General features: G+C 33.8%; 2 protein-coding genes across 8 annotated transcripts; one reads left to right on the top strand and one right to left on the bottom strand.

Moving 5' to 3' along the window:
* Nucleotides 1-145: 145 nt before the first annotated feature.
* On the bottom strand, nt 146-2795 carry LOC105195154 (TBC1 domain family member 22B). Its single transcript, XM_011160427.3, has 7 exons — nt 2619-2795; nt 2002-2546; nt 1794-1924; nt 1450-1704; nt 1110-1359; nt 803-1026; nt 146-724 (listed from the first exon to the last, which is right to left on the bottom strand). The coding sequence occupies exons 1-7, from the start codon at nt 2696-2698 to the stop codon at nt 578-580; spliced, it is 1632 nt and encodes a 543-aa protein (XP_011158729.2). The 5' UTR covers nt 2699-2795; the 3' UTR covers nt 146-577.
* Nucleotides 2796-3733: 938 nt separating this feature from the next.
* Nucleotides 3734-18005, top strand: LOC105195311 (tetratricopeptide repeat protein 39B). 7 transcript variants are annotated; one of them, XM_039449630.1, is made up of 12 exons: nt 10300-10316; nt 11433-11484; nt 12096-12147; nt 12237-12265; nt 12545-12725; nt 14522-14654; nt 15116-15248; nt 15325-15424; nt 15492-15557; nt 15825-16561; nt 16860-17093; nt 17169-18005. In XM_039449630.1, the coding sequence occupies exons 3-12, from the start codon at nt 12121-12123 to the stop codon at nt 17356-17358; spliced, it is 1830 nt and encodes a 609-aa protein (XP_039305564.1). In that variant the 5' UTR covers nt 10300-10316; nt 11433-11484; nt 12096-12120; the 3' UTR covers nt 17359-18005. The 7 variants fall into 7 exon arrangements, with proteins under 7 accessions (XP_039305566.1, XP_039305568.1, XP_039305567.1 ...); XM_039449631.1 differs by having other exon boundaries at nt 10314-10427; XM_039449629.1 differs by lacking the exon at nt 10300-10316 and adding an exon at nt 10324-10575 and having other exon boundaries at nt 10686-11484.
* The last annotated feature ends 631 nt before the right edge of the window (nt 18006-18636 follow it).

Raw genomic sequence — 18636 nt, 5'->3', positions numbered from 1 at the left:
CGTTGAATATTAAATATTAATGTATAAATTATTTCTAAAGTCAAATTCATAAATTTCATAATAATTGCTGGGATATGAATAGGAATATGTGTAAGGTGGTAAAAATGGTATAATCACCATATAAAAGCACAACACAGGGTCGATATACAAAACTTTTTTGTCTATATATATTATCTGTATATAATGTCTGATACTTATATATATAAAAATTTAATGCAAACCGGGAAATGGCAATTGATTCGCGTTACAATTTCCACGTCTTGAAACACATTTACATTTTATTCCAGAGTGGAACACATGGCGAGTATATCTAAACCCTCTTCGTGAAATCCTTCAATATAACAAAGGAATAAACTCTATAACGCATAAAGTAATTGAAAAAACTTAATAGCCGACGCGGGAACGAAACGTAGGAGACCGCGTTTTTCAAAAACTTTCGATATGGCCGTGATAGATTGAACGTCACAATGCATATTAGTGACGGCGAGACGGAAGAAGAGAACTGACAACGCGATAGCGCGCCCGGCCTCTCAGTTTGGCCACTATAATAACATCAACCTGATCCGTCTGAAAGTGGTCACCTGGTCGTTGTGTCGTGTGCCTGTAGATGATTCGGCGCGTCGGCAAACGTAAATTTCAATTTGTACGCCTCGGCCACCAGCACGCCTATCTCCGAATCCGTCCAGTTTTGCGTGGGCAGGTTTTGTAGCATTAACATCAGCCCCTGCAATCGATTAAAAAATAAAAATTGATCGAGCTTTATCTACAAAATAATAGAGTAAAATTAACGGATATAAATTACTTGAAAATCGGGTTGCAAGAGCAAGTGTCTCCTCCAACGAAGAAGAAAGGCCGCGCATACGTAGAGCTGAAACGAGGCAAATCTGTCGGATTCTGCCAAATACGTGTCCCATAGTCGGATGGTACAATGAAGCGGGATTTCCCTGGTCAACAAATTGTTCATCCACCGAAAGGAGAATTGTAGATAATCTACCCCATGCTGATGCAAATGTTGATGCAACGGCGCTGAAAACGTTACAATAATACGTTGAAGGAAACAGAAAAAATTGATAAACATTTTGTACTAGTACATGTAACAAAATATTCACCATCAATCCTTTGTATCAGCTCCTTCAACTGATTCACTTTATGTTGGATTCCCAACTGAGCAAATATGTAGTTGTCCTGTATACCGTCTAAAAATTTAGATAGGCACCAAAAGCTGTCTGCCTCGATAATGTCGCGTTGCTCCTTCGACAATGACGCCACGTCGTAATTTTCAAGATCTTGCCAAGCTTGTATTGGCACTGCCTCTTGTAGAAAGACCAAGAAGAAAGGTGTCACGAGATCATTCATACCCTACAACAATAGATATACGAATTAATGAATGATACATGAATAATCGCGTAACAAGCTGGATAAAAGATATGCAATTCTATGCTAGAATACCTGGACATAACCAGACGCAGGATGCCTAATAGCCCAAATGTACAGTATTCTCTCGAATATCAGTTGCACTGTCGTCTGCTGGAACAGTGAGATAAGAGGTGACATTCTAGGAATATCGATATGGATCTGACGATACGTATCCTGGAAACCCTCATCACGCTCGACATCATAATACTGCTTGACCAAGTTCCAATAATCCAATCGTTTGCGTTCCAGTGCGGGTTGTCTGCGTTCTAAATTAGCCGGCAAGTATTCCTGCAATGTTATAAACATAGTCGCTTAACCTTTTGCAGTGGTATTTTACCAGGTTTGATTAATACAGTACGTTTATCTTATCTACTTACAGACAATAACCGCCAAGTGACGGAACGCAATTTCGCAGGCACACCTGACCACGATAACTGTCTCAACTCATCTAGATTCAGCACGGATGCTTCCAAAAGTAATTGAAATTTGTCCACTTTACTCTCACCATCTGAACAGATTTACACAAGATTTTTAAATTTCATATTTTAAAGATTTCTGTGAAACGTGTAACAAATAAATACATACCCTGCTCCTTTGAAGGTATAAAAAATTTATTGGGAGCATTTGCCTGTCTCAGCGGCTGTGGTCTACCAGGAAATTGCGTAGGTTTATGTTGAGGTGATACGCTATGTTTCAAATCTGTGTCTTCACCCGAGTGCTGGCTGTTAATCATCTGCGAGTGCAAATTCACGTTGCGTAAATGCAACGGTTGCACTGCCAGCCTCTGAAGGGCTTCTGCCTTTTTCTCCTCGGGGATAATTTCCTGCTGGACCACCTTGGCGTTCGTTTGAGATGGCTGTAAACACTTATTGCCAGATCTGTGACTGTTGATAACGCTAAGGGCTGCTGAGTGACTGACCCTCTTTGATATCTTTACATCCGAGACTGTACAGAATTCATCGTCCCCCGAATCCCATGCATCGTCCACGCTCTCCTGAAAGTCTTGGAAGGAAGTGGAGCCTCCACTTCCACCTGTACTGCTACTGCTGTTAGCAGTACCAGTTAAATTGCCAGATCCAATTGCAGTGGAATTAAACTTGCCATGTCTAACGTCTTGCTTCAGGCTTGGCCTTTGAAGAGATCTCGATTAGTAAGTCAAACCTCAAGTATATAAAAAGCAACATCGTAAGGGAAGTACATACCTCCCTGGTACAGCCCGTGTATTTTTCTTCCAGAAAGACTGATGAGTTGAAATGGCCTGATGGTATCCTTGATTTTCCATAGTGGAAGGAGACCAAGTTAACTCGTACCTGGTAGTCTTTCAATGTGGTTGCTGCAGCATGGATTACTCCTCATACCATTGCAACAATTGTTGAAGATCTATAAGAATCAACAATAGGATTATAACCTTCTTTGTAACATTGCAAGCATCATTGCATCAGAATTTGCATAACAAAATGATGCATATTAGGAAGCACAAGAGTATGTATAATTATAAATTTAATAATTATAATTGTATCAACTATCATATTTTCCAACATAGGCGTTGAACTCACAAACTCAATCTCTGAGGGGTCAAAGAGTGGTACGATTAATTTTACAATCTTGCTAAATTCGCTACACACGTGACGTCGAGCGTAACGTCAAGCGATGTTGTGTCAACGCCTAAACAACTATAATAGCGGTAGGGATGGAGAGAAGTGGAACGGAAGGAGAGGACGGATTCTCCGGAGTAACAGGCGCATCGTCGTAACATATGATTCCCCGATGCACCGACGAGGACGCGCCCGAGTCCGACGCGCCGCGGTTCGTTCCAACAATCGAATCGCACGAACGCACTCCGCGGCGTCGACGGGGGCACACACGTCTACGTGCTGCGCAGAGCAAGAACCTCCAACCGTAGCTGGCCCGTTCACTGGTCGAGGTTATGTTGCGTAAGCCGCGTCAGAATCGGCCGCGCGAGCCGCGGCCGTTGGAAGAGGAGGAGAAGCGTTCCTACATTTCCCGTGCTAGTTGACGATCCCGCGAGGTAAACCGAAGCCAGCAGTCTGGTTTTTCAGCTGGCCACGTCGTCGCGACGACGACGTCGTCGTTGTCGTCGTCAGTTCCGTTGTCGTTGTCACGATAAACTGCGATCTTGCCGGCGCGCGATCGTCGCGTTCCTCGCTCTTCCTCTTTCCGTTGCACGCGCGTCCAGGACGAGGACGCTCCCAAGACGCCGCGATCGGCGCGCGGCGACTCTGCTCGCTCGGGCGAGCAGGTACGCGATTTTGACGTTCGAGTCACGCGAGCGCTGCCGCCACGAGCCGCGGTCTTTCTTTTTGTGCCATTTGTCAGAGCCTCGACCCGTCGGAAAGCGGAGGAACATGCGTTCGAAAGCGAGAGAGACGGAGAGAGAGAAAGAGAGAGAAAACCGTAAGAATGTGCCAAAGGCATTGTCTCATGCCAGGTATTCTCACTGTTATCTCACTATTTATACTTTATCTCTTTTGCGGTTGCACTGATGACGACGCAGCAATAAACTCAATTCAAAATGTTAATGGATGCGTAAGTGCATTTTTGTTCCGTAAAAGATGCATTTACACATAATGCGATGGATTAATCAATGACTTTAAAAACTCATTTATAATTGCTACGTACAACTTTATTTTTTAATTTTTTCTTGTATAAATAAAAAAATATAATAATTTTGTATAATCCTGACCATGTAAAAAATTTGGTTCTGAATTTTTATATGAATTGCAGTATTTTTCAGAAATGATAAGAACGTGTACATTTTTTTCTTAAAATTTTTCATATGTGTGATTTCTGAAATATATTCTAATGTTCTGCGTACAGTAGAAGAATATTAGATATTAGGAATAGTAATTAAAATTCTAGAATCAATTTTCAGTAATAAACATTAAACGTAACGCACAATGGATACGAATAAAACTTAAGACATTTAAATATGTCGTGCAAAATACAATATAATTTATAATTTATCTATGTATTTATTGAGGAAACAGATTCTAAAATTTTAATTCCTATTTCTATATAATATTTAATATTCCTCTATTGTGTATAGGGTCTAAGATTTCTTCATCTTATAATTTTTAAGAAGTATTTGAACTTTTTCACATATTTTATGAAACCTCATCAAAAATTATAAAATAAGAAATCTCTTTATATTTCAGAATTTTATATATATATATTTGAAGAATTCTAAAAAAGAGATATAGATTTTCTCAACATTTCCGAAAAGTGCTTTAATTTGTATAAAAAAATCTAAAAAACTTTATAAAAAGTTAAAAATGATTTTGAAATTTTAAAAAATTCTGAAAAGTTTCATCAGAGAAAATCTGTAAAATAAAAAAACTGGCATCCGATATGTTACATAGAAATATAAAATAATTTTTGAAAAAAATCTATTGATAGATTTTTGGCAGCTAAAAAATGTACCGTTATTTAAAGAATCATTTTATACTTATATTAAACAGATAACTTAGTTTATTGTATATTTTACAAATTTTAGGATTGTTATATTTTTAAAAGAAAACTAAAAAGTAAAGCTGTACGTCAATATATTTTATCATTTTCATAAATGTCGTATAAACAACCCATACAGCACAGAACTTGCAACAATATTGTTGCAACGTTGCAGCAATGTTACAATGTTACAGCAATGTTGCAACAATATTTCTGCAGTTTTCTGTGCTGTATGGGAAGTATCGTAAGCTAGCAAAGCCTTAAAAATGCAATGGAATACGATAGTAGACCGATTGTAGAAATCGAGCAGAACTTCTATACCGTTTCGATGACATAAATTTTATTTAATTAATTCATTTTACGACCACAAACTGGCAGACTCTGGCTTTTGTTAGAGATCTGCTATCGGCAGATTCTGTCGCCAGAACACAATGTAGTATCCTGGAATCTTCCAGCTAACTCGCATCGTGTAAGCACATCGAGTTTACAAGTCAGCATTTTTGCTGAAAAACATCCTTCAAATCTCGAGTATTTTCTTATACACTGAATCGTTTTCTCATGAATCGTTTTCTCAAAGACAAGTCGCAGTATATTGATCATATCCGCTTCATGTGTTGTATAATAAATTACAATTAATATAATTTTATTATATAATTAAAATAAAATATTAATATAATTTTATTATAAATATTCTCGCGAGAATACTTAATTTTTTTTTAAAGATATACATATTTATCAAGATCACGATCAGCGCGTGCACTATGAAAACTTTATTAATAATGTAATTATTTTTATAATTACATTTTTATTGGAAAATTATACGGAAAAAAGATCAGTTGCAACGGCAAGCTTTGTGTAATAGTTATTCACAATCAGTAGTAGACTAAAATTAGCTACTACACCCACATGTAGATTCTTGCTGCTGTAATTAATTGCAACTAATATTTTTCTGTGTACGTGGAATTAAAATGAGTGAGAAGATGGAATAGAAGTAAAAGAAGGATTATCTTGAATGACAAGTTTCTATTAATCACGAATTAATGAAAGAATCTCATAATCAGTGTAACATGTATATAATATGCAATTACAAAAGGCAATATGTAAAACACAATATACTATGTAAATGCAATGTATAATGCAAAGAACGTTAATGACGTAAAGTTGCAAATAACATTCGCGCATTCGAATCAGACTATTATTAGAATTGCATCGAACGTCATATTGGAACGTTTCGTAATACTTTGCTATTAATAATCATATAATTGGAATGGCTCATTATAAAATCGTGAAAATTTTCCTTTATTTATAATCGTACGATCAAGTTATTCGTTGCTGATCTTACTTAATAATCTTTTTTTCTCCAATGAGTTTGCAAAGTATTTTGTAATCCTACTCGTTGGTTCGATAGATTCAACTTTCGTTTTTTTCCGCCATGGCAGAATAACTATGAAGATTGTGAGAAGTGTGAGACAGTATAGTCTATTGTGTTTTTTGTTGAAATTTTTTTTTATAGAAACGCACATCCTCATAAATTTTCTGTGCAAAAAGTTCACTTGGGGCACATTTATTTTTAATATCAGCAGTTTTTATTTGTTATTGGAGTCTTATTTTTTATATCGGATTTTTTTTTATTGGACATTGGGATATTGATTTATTGATTGATAATGATTGTTTTGTAATGATTATTTATTGATTTATTAATTTTAGACTTATCATCAAACATTGAATATTATCTATATAAAATATATTTGAGGTAAATCTATCTTTGATTTTATTAAATCATTTTTTGAATTTCCAGACGCTTTCTCCTGACACTCTTATTTTTTTAAGTCTATAAGATGCAACGTAATCACGTTTGATGTCCTCTGTTTAATATTCTTTAGGGGAGATTATTTTCCGACTGGTGGCCATTATCTCTAATAATGTTGGAGACATTTTTCTTTAAATATGAAGCAGTTTGAGATAAAAATTACTTAAAAAAAGAGAACGTTTGTGATATAGATTAATAATAAAATATTCTCTACGTAAATAACATATAATTTGTTACTATGTTTTCTAGTATGTATATTTAAGAAATCTTAAGAAATCGCTGTAGTTTTCAATTAATTTAGCTTTTTTTTTAGACGCTTCTGGCATATGTTTTTTCAGAAAACATTTGATTAATGATATTGAACGTTGGTTTTAATTTTTTGTATTAGTCATGCAACAGACGTGTTCGAACTAATGATCGTTAGTGTGATTATCGATGCGTATCTAATTTTGAAAGAAGAAAAGGGGGAATAAAAACATCGAAGTTTAATCAAAGTCTCTAGTCTAAAAAATTTACTTATTTTTGAGAATTTTTTAAAGGAAAACTGTTGCACATATTTCCTACGTTTTTACACATCTGCATATTTTTACTAAATATTTACAAATTTTATTATGACTAAATGCTTATTGGTTTTTATGTTACATAAATTTGAAGACAAACACATTTATCAAGTTGGCTGATGTGATTTCTCAGAGATTATAACCAACATTATTGACTTCAACATTTATATATATGTAAAATACACGTCTGTATGTTATATAAAATAAAATTATTGCGATATCCTCTATAAAAGTTTTGAGATAATTAGATAAGAAAAAAATTAATCTTATCATGTTTTAAAAACTGTTAAGAAATGATAGAAATGATAGACAGTTTTTCTATAGTGGGTCAAATGTGGGACTGAAACGAATTACTATAAAATCATGTAAAATTTCAATAAAGTTTAAATCTGTTTCTATCTCTCTAAAATCTTTGGAGTGGAATCCCACTCTAAAAGTGTGAAAATCCTGCCAGTCTTGATAAAGAGTGGCAGAATTTTCACACTTTTAGAGTGGAATTCCACTCTTTTAGATGAAATTCCACTCCAAAAAATTTAGAGAGATCATTTTCTATCATTTTTTGTTTTTTTTTTAACAGAATATTTGTAATTATTGTTTATACATGTTAAATTCAAATTGATTTTGTTACAAAATTGGTACTTGTTTTTTAATACATCGTCAATTTAATAATTTGCAATATTTTTTATTTATCTCAGTTTATGCTTACATTGATGTATTTTACATATGCGCAAAAATTTATAATTTGATAATTTTCTTAATAATTTGTGAGAAATCGTGCTAGTTTGAAAAATTGACGTATATTATAAAAACTAATAAATATTTAACCATACAAAAATTTGTAGATATTTATTAAATATGTACCAGTATTATAGATATGTAAAAACGTAGAAAAATATATGCAGCAGTTTACTTTTTAAAAATTCCCAATAATAGGCAAATTTTTTTGCTCTGTGGATTGGAATAATCAGAATCTTAATCAGAGTTTAATCAAATAAAGATTAGTTTTTTTTTTTTTTTTCACGTCAGATAATAAATTCTCTGTTCATCGCGTACGTTTCGAGAGAACTCCGAGTGCGTCAATAAAATTTGAAAGCATCATTTTTTAATTTAACTCTAGCGCTTTTGTTACGATCCTGGACGCCCGCGCGTGGTCACGTGTCGCCGCTGCCGCCACCGCCGCCGACGAGTACGATGACGAGGACGACTCCGTCGCTGTCAGTGGTGCACGCGACTGCACGCGACGTGCTCGTCGTTACTCGGCCGGCGTTACTCAGCTCGATAATCGACCGCTTCTCGCGGTTCGGGGCAGCCGTGCATCAGCATTCACCCGCGCGTCTCCACGTGATCCTATATCTGGAGCAGCTCCGCGGATGACGCGGGATGGTGACAGCCAGGACGGTGTAGCCCACCTATTCCATTCGGCCTACCCCGTTTCCGTTTCACGGCGACGATCGATTTTCATTACTGCATCCACCCGCGCCCTACGCCTAACGCGCGCACAACTCTCGCCGTTTTTAACGAGGCAGGCAGGCAAGTAGAGGCGGTACATACGCATTATGCTCTATTTTCGGATGAATTATTGATGGAGATCGACCCGCTGTGATTACGCGTATGTACGCGTATTGCGCCCGAGCTCGCAGATCGTTAAGCGAGAATCAAAGATCAGAAGGGAGGGTTGTTGTCGGTCTCGACACGTTTCCCGAGATAATTAATCTGACTATTATCTTGAAAGAGACAAATATGAGTTTATGATAGCTGAATTTATCGTCGGTTTAACGCCACAATGTTGTCCACATTTCGGCAAAAATACTTCTGAAACGCACACATCGAAGTTGCATTCTAGATGGATGGACGAAAATAGACATATCTTTTAAGATATTAACTTGCTGAGTTTCTTGTTACTGTGAATAATAACGGTCGCGAAATATATTATTTACGAAACTGAAGATTTCGATTAAATTTCTTGCAATATCTTGCCAAAAGTCAGTTTGTTATTATCTCGTACGCGTAAATAAAGTAGCAAGAAACAAATATCGCACTGAGAGAAAAAAATATTGCATTTATCATAATTTAATTATAAGTTACAATCGTTTTTGTTGTTAATTATATATTTATAGTTGTTTTAATCACGCAAATTATGATTATTAGTTATACTACGTAAATAATAAGAGAATTTTTAAAAAATAGTTGTATTTACTATAATTGTGATTGAATTTACTATGTAAAAATATTTATTTTACTTTTATCATCCATATTTTGATATTTTATTATATATATAATACTTGAAACTATTATAATTTATAAATATTTTTTATAGAACACTAAACAACAGGTTATTATTATTATTAACATTATATAGCAATAATAACTATAAAAATGAAGCTCTTAATCATAATTATTTTATCATGTTGTTACAATCATACATTTCAAAAACTATTTTTCTCAGTGCGAAAGCTATTTCAGAAATTTTAAAAAATTAGTCATTTAATTTTCTGAAGAGATTAGAGATAAACGTATCTTATACATTGTTTCTTTGTTTTATTTCATTTTTTACGATTAGACAATCTTGGTTTTTTTCGCGCTGTAGATGCAAAAGAAGTCTAGAGGTTTTTTCTTCCTTGTATTATTAAATATTGATTCACATATCTATATCGATAAATTTAATTTCCAACGCGAAATATACAAATCTCGTTTGAAAGAGAGAAGAACAATTTACCGACTTAATCGCGATTTACTTTATTCTCATTGTTTACTCTTGACGAGTAAACGCAATCTTATCATAATCTTATCGAGCCGGGTAGTAGTGATTACCACGTGCTCGCGTGTCGCAGTATATCTGCTTCGAAAGTCGTCTTGAGAAGATACTTTTTACCGGATACTCGTCTCGTGCCATCGTGAACTTCGCGTCCGCGAAACGTCCGCGAAATTCAACGAGTGCGCGCGCTTTCTCTGTCCACCTCCTCCGCCGCTGTCTTCTCTCCACTCCGCTGTGTGCGCGGGTTTAGGAAATGTAGGTCTAGCCTGCCTATACTTTCTTCGTGGCAGTCTACTTTCCACGTGCGGTAGGTCCGAAATCACTTCTCGCCGGCCTCGTCTCAGAAAGGCCTCCTTGTCGCGATTTCGCGAGGCCGTCTTCGCGATCCGGAGCCGTCCTCGGCGTTATCCCTCTTCGAGTGAGTTTCCACGTCCGGAGACGACTCAGCTGCGCCAGGGTGCAGCGGAAAGAGCCTATCGTTCAGTTAGAAGGTCCGCGTCTTTTCACGAAAACCCAAGGACCAGGATAGTTTACGAGTGGAGGTGGAACTGCGTATAAAGTGAACTGTAAAGTGTCATTCGTTCTCGTCTGCTCGTCGCTCTCGAGGAGCTACGACGTTTTATTTTTGTGGGAGATTCTTTAAAGAAAAAATATCCATGGTCTTCTTTTCTTCTAGCATTCTATCGGAACTTTTGTCCGCAAGTTTTCTCCCCTGACGCTTGCGGGGCTTCGCAGCCCCATTTCGATTCGCGGCCGCCGCGGCGGAGTGAAATTGGTGAACAGAATCTGAGGAGGAAGAGAAGGGGGGGAGGGGAGGGAGGAAAGAGCAAGAGGATAAGAAAGTTAAATTGTTTATTATGCGCTAGAATTGAGACGAACTTTCCGTCCGAGGCGATTTCTTTAGTAGAAGATAATTGACGATAATCCCCGTAGCGACAAATGCAAATCGAACGGACGTCATACGCGACGGGGCCGTCTAAAATATATATCTATTCTGCGAATACATTAAAAATTTTAAATTAAAAATATTGTAGAGCGTAGGAGCGTCGCGGGACTAAGAGTTCCGTTTTGCGGAAACCCTTTGCACGCGATCGTGTAACGCAGGCAATGCATTTCTTCATGTTTGTTTCTCTCATGATCTGTAATCATCCGTATAATTACAATCACTACTGTTTGCTAATTACCGGATGTTACTTTTGTCGTAACGTCGTTCATTAGATCAAACAGGCATTTAATAACAACGATGTTTTTGAATGACATGAGCGTTCGTGTTCGCGAAGAGAATGTTCTACAAGCTCTCTACACTAGATTCTACACTAGGCAGCAAACTTTACTTTATCTGCGTTTACCATATATTATCAGTTGATTATATTATCAGTGTTTAGGTCGAGAATCCTTAAAACAGGAAATTATTTTTTAACAGGCGCATCCACGACACCTTCTTGGCGGATCATTAACTTCGTGACTTTCTAAATGTAATTTAAAATCGATTTGCAACTTTCTAAATGTAATATTTTTCACAATGTTTTTTCATCAGCTCCATTCTTTGAGATTTCTCTTAATATGAAACTAGGACACGTTTCTGTAATTTATTTTAAAGTAGTATAACGAACGGTATACCAACTTAATAATTTTCAATATATGATACATGTATATTAATATGTCAATTTAACATAAATCGGTATATTAATATGTATTAACATAGAAATATAATTAAATTAAGTGTTTTATAAAATATCTTATAAACTATTGATTTTTTGATAAATTAATATTTTTATATGTAAAATAATTAGAGGAATTATTTTATGTAAAAAAATCATATAATTTTATTTAAAAAATTGAAATGTTTTTCATACAATCTTGAAAAATTGATTTTTTTTGAAGCTTGATTTTACCATTATTTGTCTTTCTTTAAATCATACAACTTTTATTTGGAATATTTTTTCATAAAAAAACTACTTTTTTTGAGTTATTTGCGATTTTCATATTACGCAAATTAGCCTGTATTGGTATAGATATAGATGTATTGAATTATAAAACAATTTTTACAAATATAGGAATTTTTACAAAGTTATATTATTTGCAGAACAGTTTCCTAACATCAGTTGAAAATGTCGGACGTTGATGGCGATGACGAGGTAGATATTTATTTATGTCTATTAATTTTTTTTCTTTTTTACTTACAAAATTGCATTACATATTTAATATTCAATTTTTTGCATTTCAGTTTCAAGATGCTCAGGAATCATTACCACAGTACGTATACGTACTATAAAACTTGCTTTAATCATTTAATGAATCATTTTATTTGGACAGTAATTGCTACACTTTTTTTGCGGTATTATCTCATATCTCAAATACTTTTTTTAATCTTGTTACTGAGAAGGAAAAAAATTACTTCTTATTATTATTTAAAAAATAAGATTATCAAGAACTATCATTGTCACAATGCATGTCATAATTATTTGCATACTATTTTACATTAATCATTTTTTTTACGCTGCAAACTCATTAAAACGAAAATTTTTGCTTCAGACTCGCGTCTATGGATTTGGATACAGCGATAATGGAAGCGAAAAAGGCGATTCACTGTTTTTTTAACAACGATTTTGATGAGGCGAAAAAGATCATGGAGCCATGGGCGGACAGCAGCATGTACCATTCGCTGGGGACTAGCGTATTTGCGTTTTTAGAGGCGATCCTTACATTTGAACAAGTATTTCAATCATTTATTTCTCCAGTCGCGCTTCGGCGTTTTTTTTTAAGTCGGACAAGAATAGAGTTCTAAAGGTGGTATATTACGTCAGAAAGGATGAGAAAATACCGGTAAATTACGGTAATTTTTCGTATTATTTTTCCGAGAATTTATGAGAATTTATAAAAGTTTGTAATTTCTATAAAATAAAAATAATTTTCCGTTTTCAAATTGTTTTAATGTTTTTATATAGACATATAGTGAATGTTAGATTAATCATCGTAAATTTGATGGTTTATAGTGTTTGATATCGTGGTGGGAATGGGAATATTACTACATACTGCGTTAAGTCCCTAAATTTTGCAAATTTTTCTTACGTGGTAGCATTAATCATACCATAGCAGTAGGAGTTAGCAGTACTCGGTGTAGTTGTAAAACGACGCTTCAAGGGCAATACTAGTCACTAGTTTGTAGCGTTTTTCAAAATGCCGAAACGAAAAAGCATTGTGTGGAAATTTTTTAAAGTAATAGAAAAAGACAAGTGTCTTACAAGTCGTTTGACGACTGAAAGAGCTGGAAAAATGACATACATCTCATTTAATTTGAAATTGGAATTATCGAAAAAAAGTTTTCAAAGAGAAAAACAAAAAAGAATTATGTTTATTACTCCGTGGGATGATAAGGAATTTGGTCTTCAGGCAGAAGAGTTAGAAGCCGAATATGCTGAAGATGAAGAAGAGTATAACTTTGAAGATTTGTCTGACAGTTCTGAAGTTGAAAACTAAAACAGTCTATTCTTATTAAGATTTTACGTTAGAGAAAGAATAGCTATTAATTACTGATAGTTAAAAGAGACCAAAGCAGAGATTAACACTTTGTCATTTATGTAGCTTTAGCTAAGTATAGTTTATCTACTTAGCTCTATTTGTTCGAAAAGTTATTTAGATTTTAACTTATTAATTTAATCGAAAATCAAATAAACTTTTAAATTAATTTAATAGCTTAAATTAATAAGTACTTCTTGCTAATGTAAAATCTTGATAAGAATAAACTTTTATTTTTCAGGAGTCTTATTTGATTTCCGATTAGATTGATAAATTTATAATAATTAACGATATTAATTTTCTGACAGATCAAAACAGTGTGATACAATATGTGATGCTAAAGCAGAGATTACTTTGTTATTTATGTAGCTTTAGCTAAGTATAATTTATCTACTTAGCTCTATTTGTTCGAAAAGTTATTCAGATTTTAACTTATCAGTTTAATCGAAAATTAAATAAATTTTTTAATTAATTTAATAGCTTAAATTAATAGTTATTTTTTTGCTAATGTAAAATCTTTATAAGATTGGACTGTTTTAGTTTTCAAGAGTTTTATTTGATTTTCGATTAGATTGATAAATTTATAATAATTAACGGTATTAATTTTTTGACAAATCAAAACAGTGTGATACATTATGTGATACCAAAGCAGAGATTAATACTTTGTCATTTATGTAGCTTTAGCTAAGTATACTAAAAATAAATTAAATAAATAAAATTAGATTTAAAAATAAATAAAATTATGCAGTTAATTTTAATTTATAACACTTTTATGTTTTTTTATTTAATTATTAAATTTACATATTGTTTTAAGTGAATAAACAACAAATAAACATTGATAATGAATCTTCTCATAAATTTTCGTAAATTTTCGTACTAACGGTATAATACGGGAATATTCTTTGATATCTTCTCCGATTTTATTTTACCGAGAATTTTTAAACTCTAGACAAGAACTGCATGAAATCTTCTTTAACAATTGTATGTTTACAGAAACACATAGAAAAGGCGTCGGAAATGTTAAAGCAGTGTATGAACGTGTGCTCCAAACACCGAAAGCATACCACTATTACGCAGAACATCGGAAAAATAGTCAAGAGGATTAACTATGACACTTACACGAATGGTAATGTGATGCATATATATATATATATATATATATATATACACGTGCAAAACGGCATGCGATATCTTTGTTGCATATCTAATGAATATTATATAACAAAAAATGACATCAAATTTATTATATAATAGTTTTCAATGACAAGGTTTTCATAGAAAGATTCTTATTGATATGTATTATGATATATATTAATCTATATACATATCTCAGACTTTGAGTGATAACAATTAACAGTAAGCTCTTATATAACACACACTAATTACCTTTTTATTAATAAAATTTAATAATTTAACATATAAATGTTAATAGATTTTTTGCTATTGTAAATTTAAATATTAGTAAAACTGTTGTCAAAACATTTTACAAGATGCAATTTTATAGCAACTGATTAACCTGAATGTAGCCAAATAGCTTTTACGTAAAATATCGCGCATGAAAGGAATGACCGAGGATTGATCTTGCAGAGGAAGTGCATGCGGAACTCTGTTATGCCGAGTCGCTCCTTTTAAAATCGATGCTCACGTTTGTGGAGGACGAGACTCTGGTCAGCTTTGTCAAGGCAGGACTGAAAATTCGTACCTGTTTTCTATCGTACAAGTAAATAAGTCACAGCAGACTCTCGTCGGCCTTTTTTCAGTTCCTCAAACAATTCACGATTGTTTGTCTCTCGTAGGGAATGTATGACGATCTTGAAAAGCCGGAAGTGGGGAAATGATATTCACAAAGTGCATTTTGAAAGCGGCGTTCGCATGGGTATTGGCGCATTCAATTTGGTATATACTTATTTATTACTACAAAAAATATTACCGCATATAATTATTAAATTGCATTTTGTTCCAGATGATCTCACTATTACCGGCGCGTGTTATTAAATTGTTAGAATTTATTGGATTTTCTGGTGATAAGGTATAATTACAGATTATATGCTACTTCTAAATCGGAATTGGTGACTTGGAGGGGCGAGGGGGGGGGGAGGACTTTCACTGATTAGTATATTATCACTGAAAAACAGTAAATGTACCATTGAATAATATAGTTATAAGCATAGTACTGAAATTACTATTAACTGTCTTTCAAAATAAATGATACACTGATTTTGATTTAGTGAGATAATTATATATTATATATTAAGAATACATAGTGCGTGTAAAGTTTTATGTATTAACTTGTTAGGAATACGGTCTAACGGAATTGAAAGAGGGCTTCAACGAGAGGAGAGGCTTGCGGCAAGTCCTGTGTGTGATGATTCTGTGTGTGATGATTCTGCTAGCCTACAATTTGATAGTCACCTTTGTACTGAGTCACTCAGATGGTGATCTGGTCTGGTGTGAACAGGTGTTGGAACAAGAGTTGAGCGTCTATCCGAACGGCGTATGGTTCCTGTTCTTCAAGGGAAGATTGGAACTTACGCGAGGTAACTTTGAAGAATGCATAGATTGGTATATAAAGTCATGGAAGAGTCAGAACGTTTGGCCACAATTCCATCATCTCTGTTATTGGGAAATGATGTGGACGCACTGCATTATGCAGCAGTGGAGCAAGGCTGCTACGTACGCCACGTTGCTAGTAAACGAGTCCAATTGGTCGCGTACCGTTTACGTATATCAGAAGGCCGCGATTTTGATTATGCAGAAACCATCGCTCTGGAGCGAGGAGAAACAGATGGTCGACAATCTGATGATGCAGGCGCCGACCTACAAGCAGCGCATCGCTGGCAAATCATTGCCGATGGAAAAGTTTGTGATCAAAAAGGCAGAGCGTTACTTTACACAAAAGAAGAGCCTAGTTGTTCCTATATTTGAGCTTATGTATGTGTGGAATCTGTTCAGGATAATAGGCAAACGGCAAGACGTGATATTAAATATATTCAAGAGGATAGAAGAGGAGGAGAGGGAACTCAAAAAAGCCTCGTATGTTTTTTCACGATTCAAATTTTTATTATGACAGCATTAATCAATAAGATTGTAATACAGATATAATCTGATAAGCAGGTTTCTGCAATCAACATGTATTTTGTTAACAAATTCTATTATATTTTTGTTAACATTTTGTTAACAAAATTTGTAGAAGGTACTTTGCAAAATTTATTTTCGACATATTTTTAGCTATTTGGAAATCTTACAATTATCTTAAATAAAAATGCAATGTTAGTCATAATTTTTTCTTCTGTTATATATGTATAATGAAAATGTGTAATATATTATATAGGAAAAGTGATTATGACACGGATAATGAAGCACTCCTGTTGCTACTGAAAGGTGCCTGTCTACGACAAATGCAGCATCCTTTACTGGCGGAAGAATGTCTGCGGCGCGTTTTACAATTGGAAAAGTCCATCAAGGAGGATACGTATTTACTTCCTTATGCTACTGTGGAATTGGCGTTATTGGCACGAGATCAAGGCGATATTCAGTTAGCTATAGGCTTTTTGGAAGATGCCAAGTTAGTTTAAATATTACGTTACATATTTAATATTGTTAGTTTTTATATTGAAGTTTAATTGCGTATAAATTTCAGAAAAAACTACACGGGCTACTTATTAGAATCTAGATTGCACTTCAGAATACATTCGGATTTGATGGTACTAACCGACAAGAAAATCAACAATCACACGATGAAGAAGCACGATCATCAGCTACAAACGGCTATTACTGCCAATAATAGCGTCATTATCGCGGGTCCAAGTGCCGACGAAATTAAGACATAGGAACGTCGTAAAGCTTATCGGAGATCTACTTATCCTAACTTACATAGATACCTTCCTAATATCGTCCTTTTGTATTTTCCTATGTCATATTGTACATATGACGAGGACTCTTTTTGCGAAAACGGACCGGACGATTTTTTTTATAACTTCTCTTTATGAAATATCTTTAATGGCCTTGTCTGTAACTTTCGTCTGGTTTCGTTTTCTGTAGAGTCCAAGGATTTCACTAGATCTCTGTCGAAGATTAGGCACATTTTTTAGCGCTTGATATTAATGTATAAATTATTTTCTTTAACGAGAAGATTGGTGAGATAGTAATATATAAAAATAATATTTTGTAGCGACTATAATGTTGATACATATAAATTATGTCTTGTGCGGAAAAAATAAGAATGTAAGGCTCTTGTGAAATTTTACAAGGATCAGCATTTTGTAGCGATTAGTTACCTAATATACATAAAATGGATTATTATGTACATAAATTATTTCCTTTACAGAAGATCGGCAACGTTCCAATGTGATCTGTGATTGTTCTATTGTAATTGATGAAAGATTATTATAAATAATCTTGTTATGAGTCTGTAAATACATGAACGCGGTCGGAGATTGTGTGAACGAAAAAATAAAATGGAATCAGAGTAATATTATTCTTCCGAGTAATTTTTTTAAATTATATTTTATTTATTTTTTGAAACAGGAATTAAATTATGTTTGAGATAAAAAAATTAAATTGTAAAATAAATTATTTAAGTTATTAAAAAATTATATATATTTATAATATATGATACAAATTATTTTAAAGTCTATTATGCATTTTTATTATAGATAATTGTAATATACATATGTACAATTATCTTATACATACTATTAATTATATTTTATGTATACATGTATATGTATACAATGATCCCAGATTGTATGGTTTTCTGACGCATGTCTAATAATAACAGCACAGTAGCGTATATGTGATTCGGAAAAATTTAATATTGTTCCACTCCTCACAGGAATAGAATGGGAAATATCAAAAAATATTGTACAAACATTTTTATAAAATAAATAAGACAAGTTATTGATAATATAACGATTCGAGTTTATTAATTCTTTGCGTTTGCAGCCGATATATCTTACGTGAATCTTATACTTCCAACTTTTCCTAATACAATATAAAAATAATACAATATACAAATATATTTTATACAAAGCGTTTAACACGTTTTATACATTTAATTGTAATTATTAATAATGATTATAATTATAATTACTATTATTAGTACAAAT

This window comes from Solenopsis invicta, chromosome 5 (assembly GCF_016802725.1).
Source record: "Solenopsis invicta isolate M01_SB chromosome 5, UNIL_Sinv_3.0, whole genome shotgun sequence".
Classification (NCBI taxonomy): Eukaryota; Metazoa; Arthropoda; class Insecta; order Hymenoptera; family Formicidae; genus Solenopsis; species Solenopsis invicta.
This window is presented reverse-complemented; position numbering and strand designations above follow the sequence as displayed.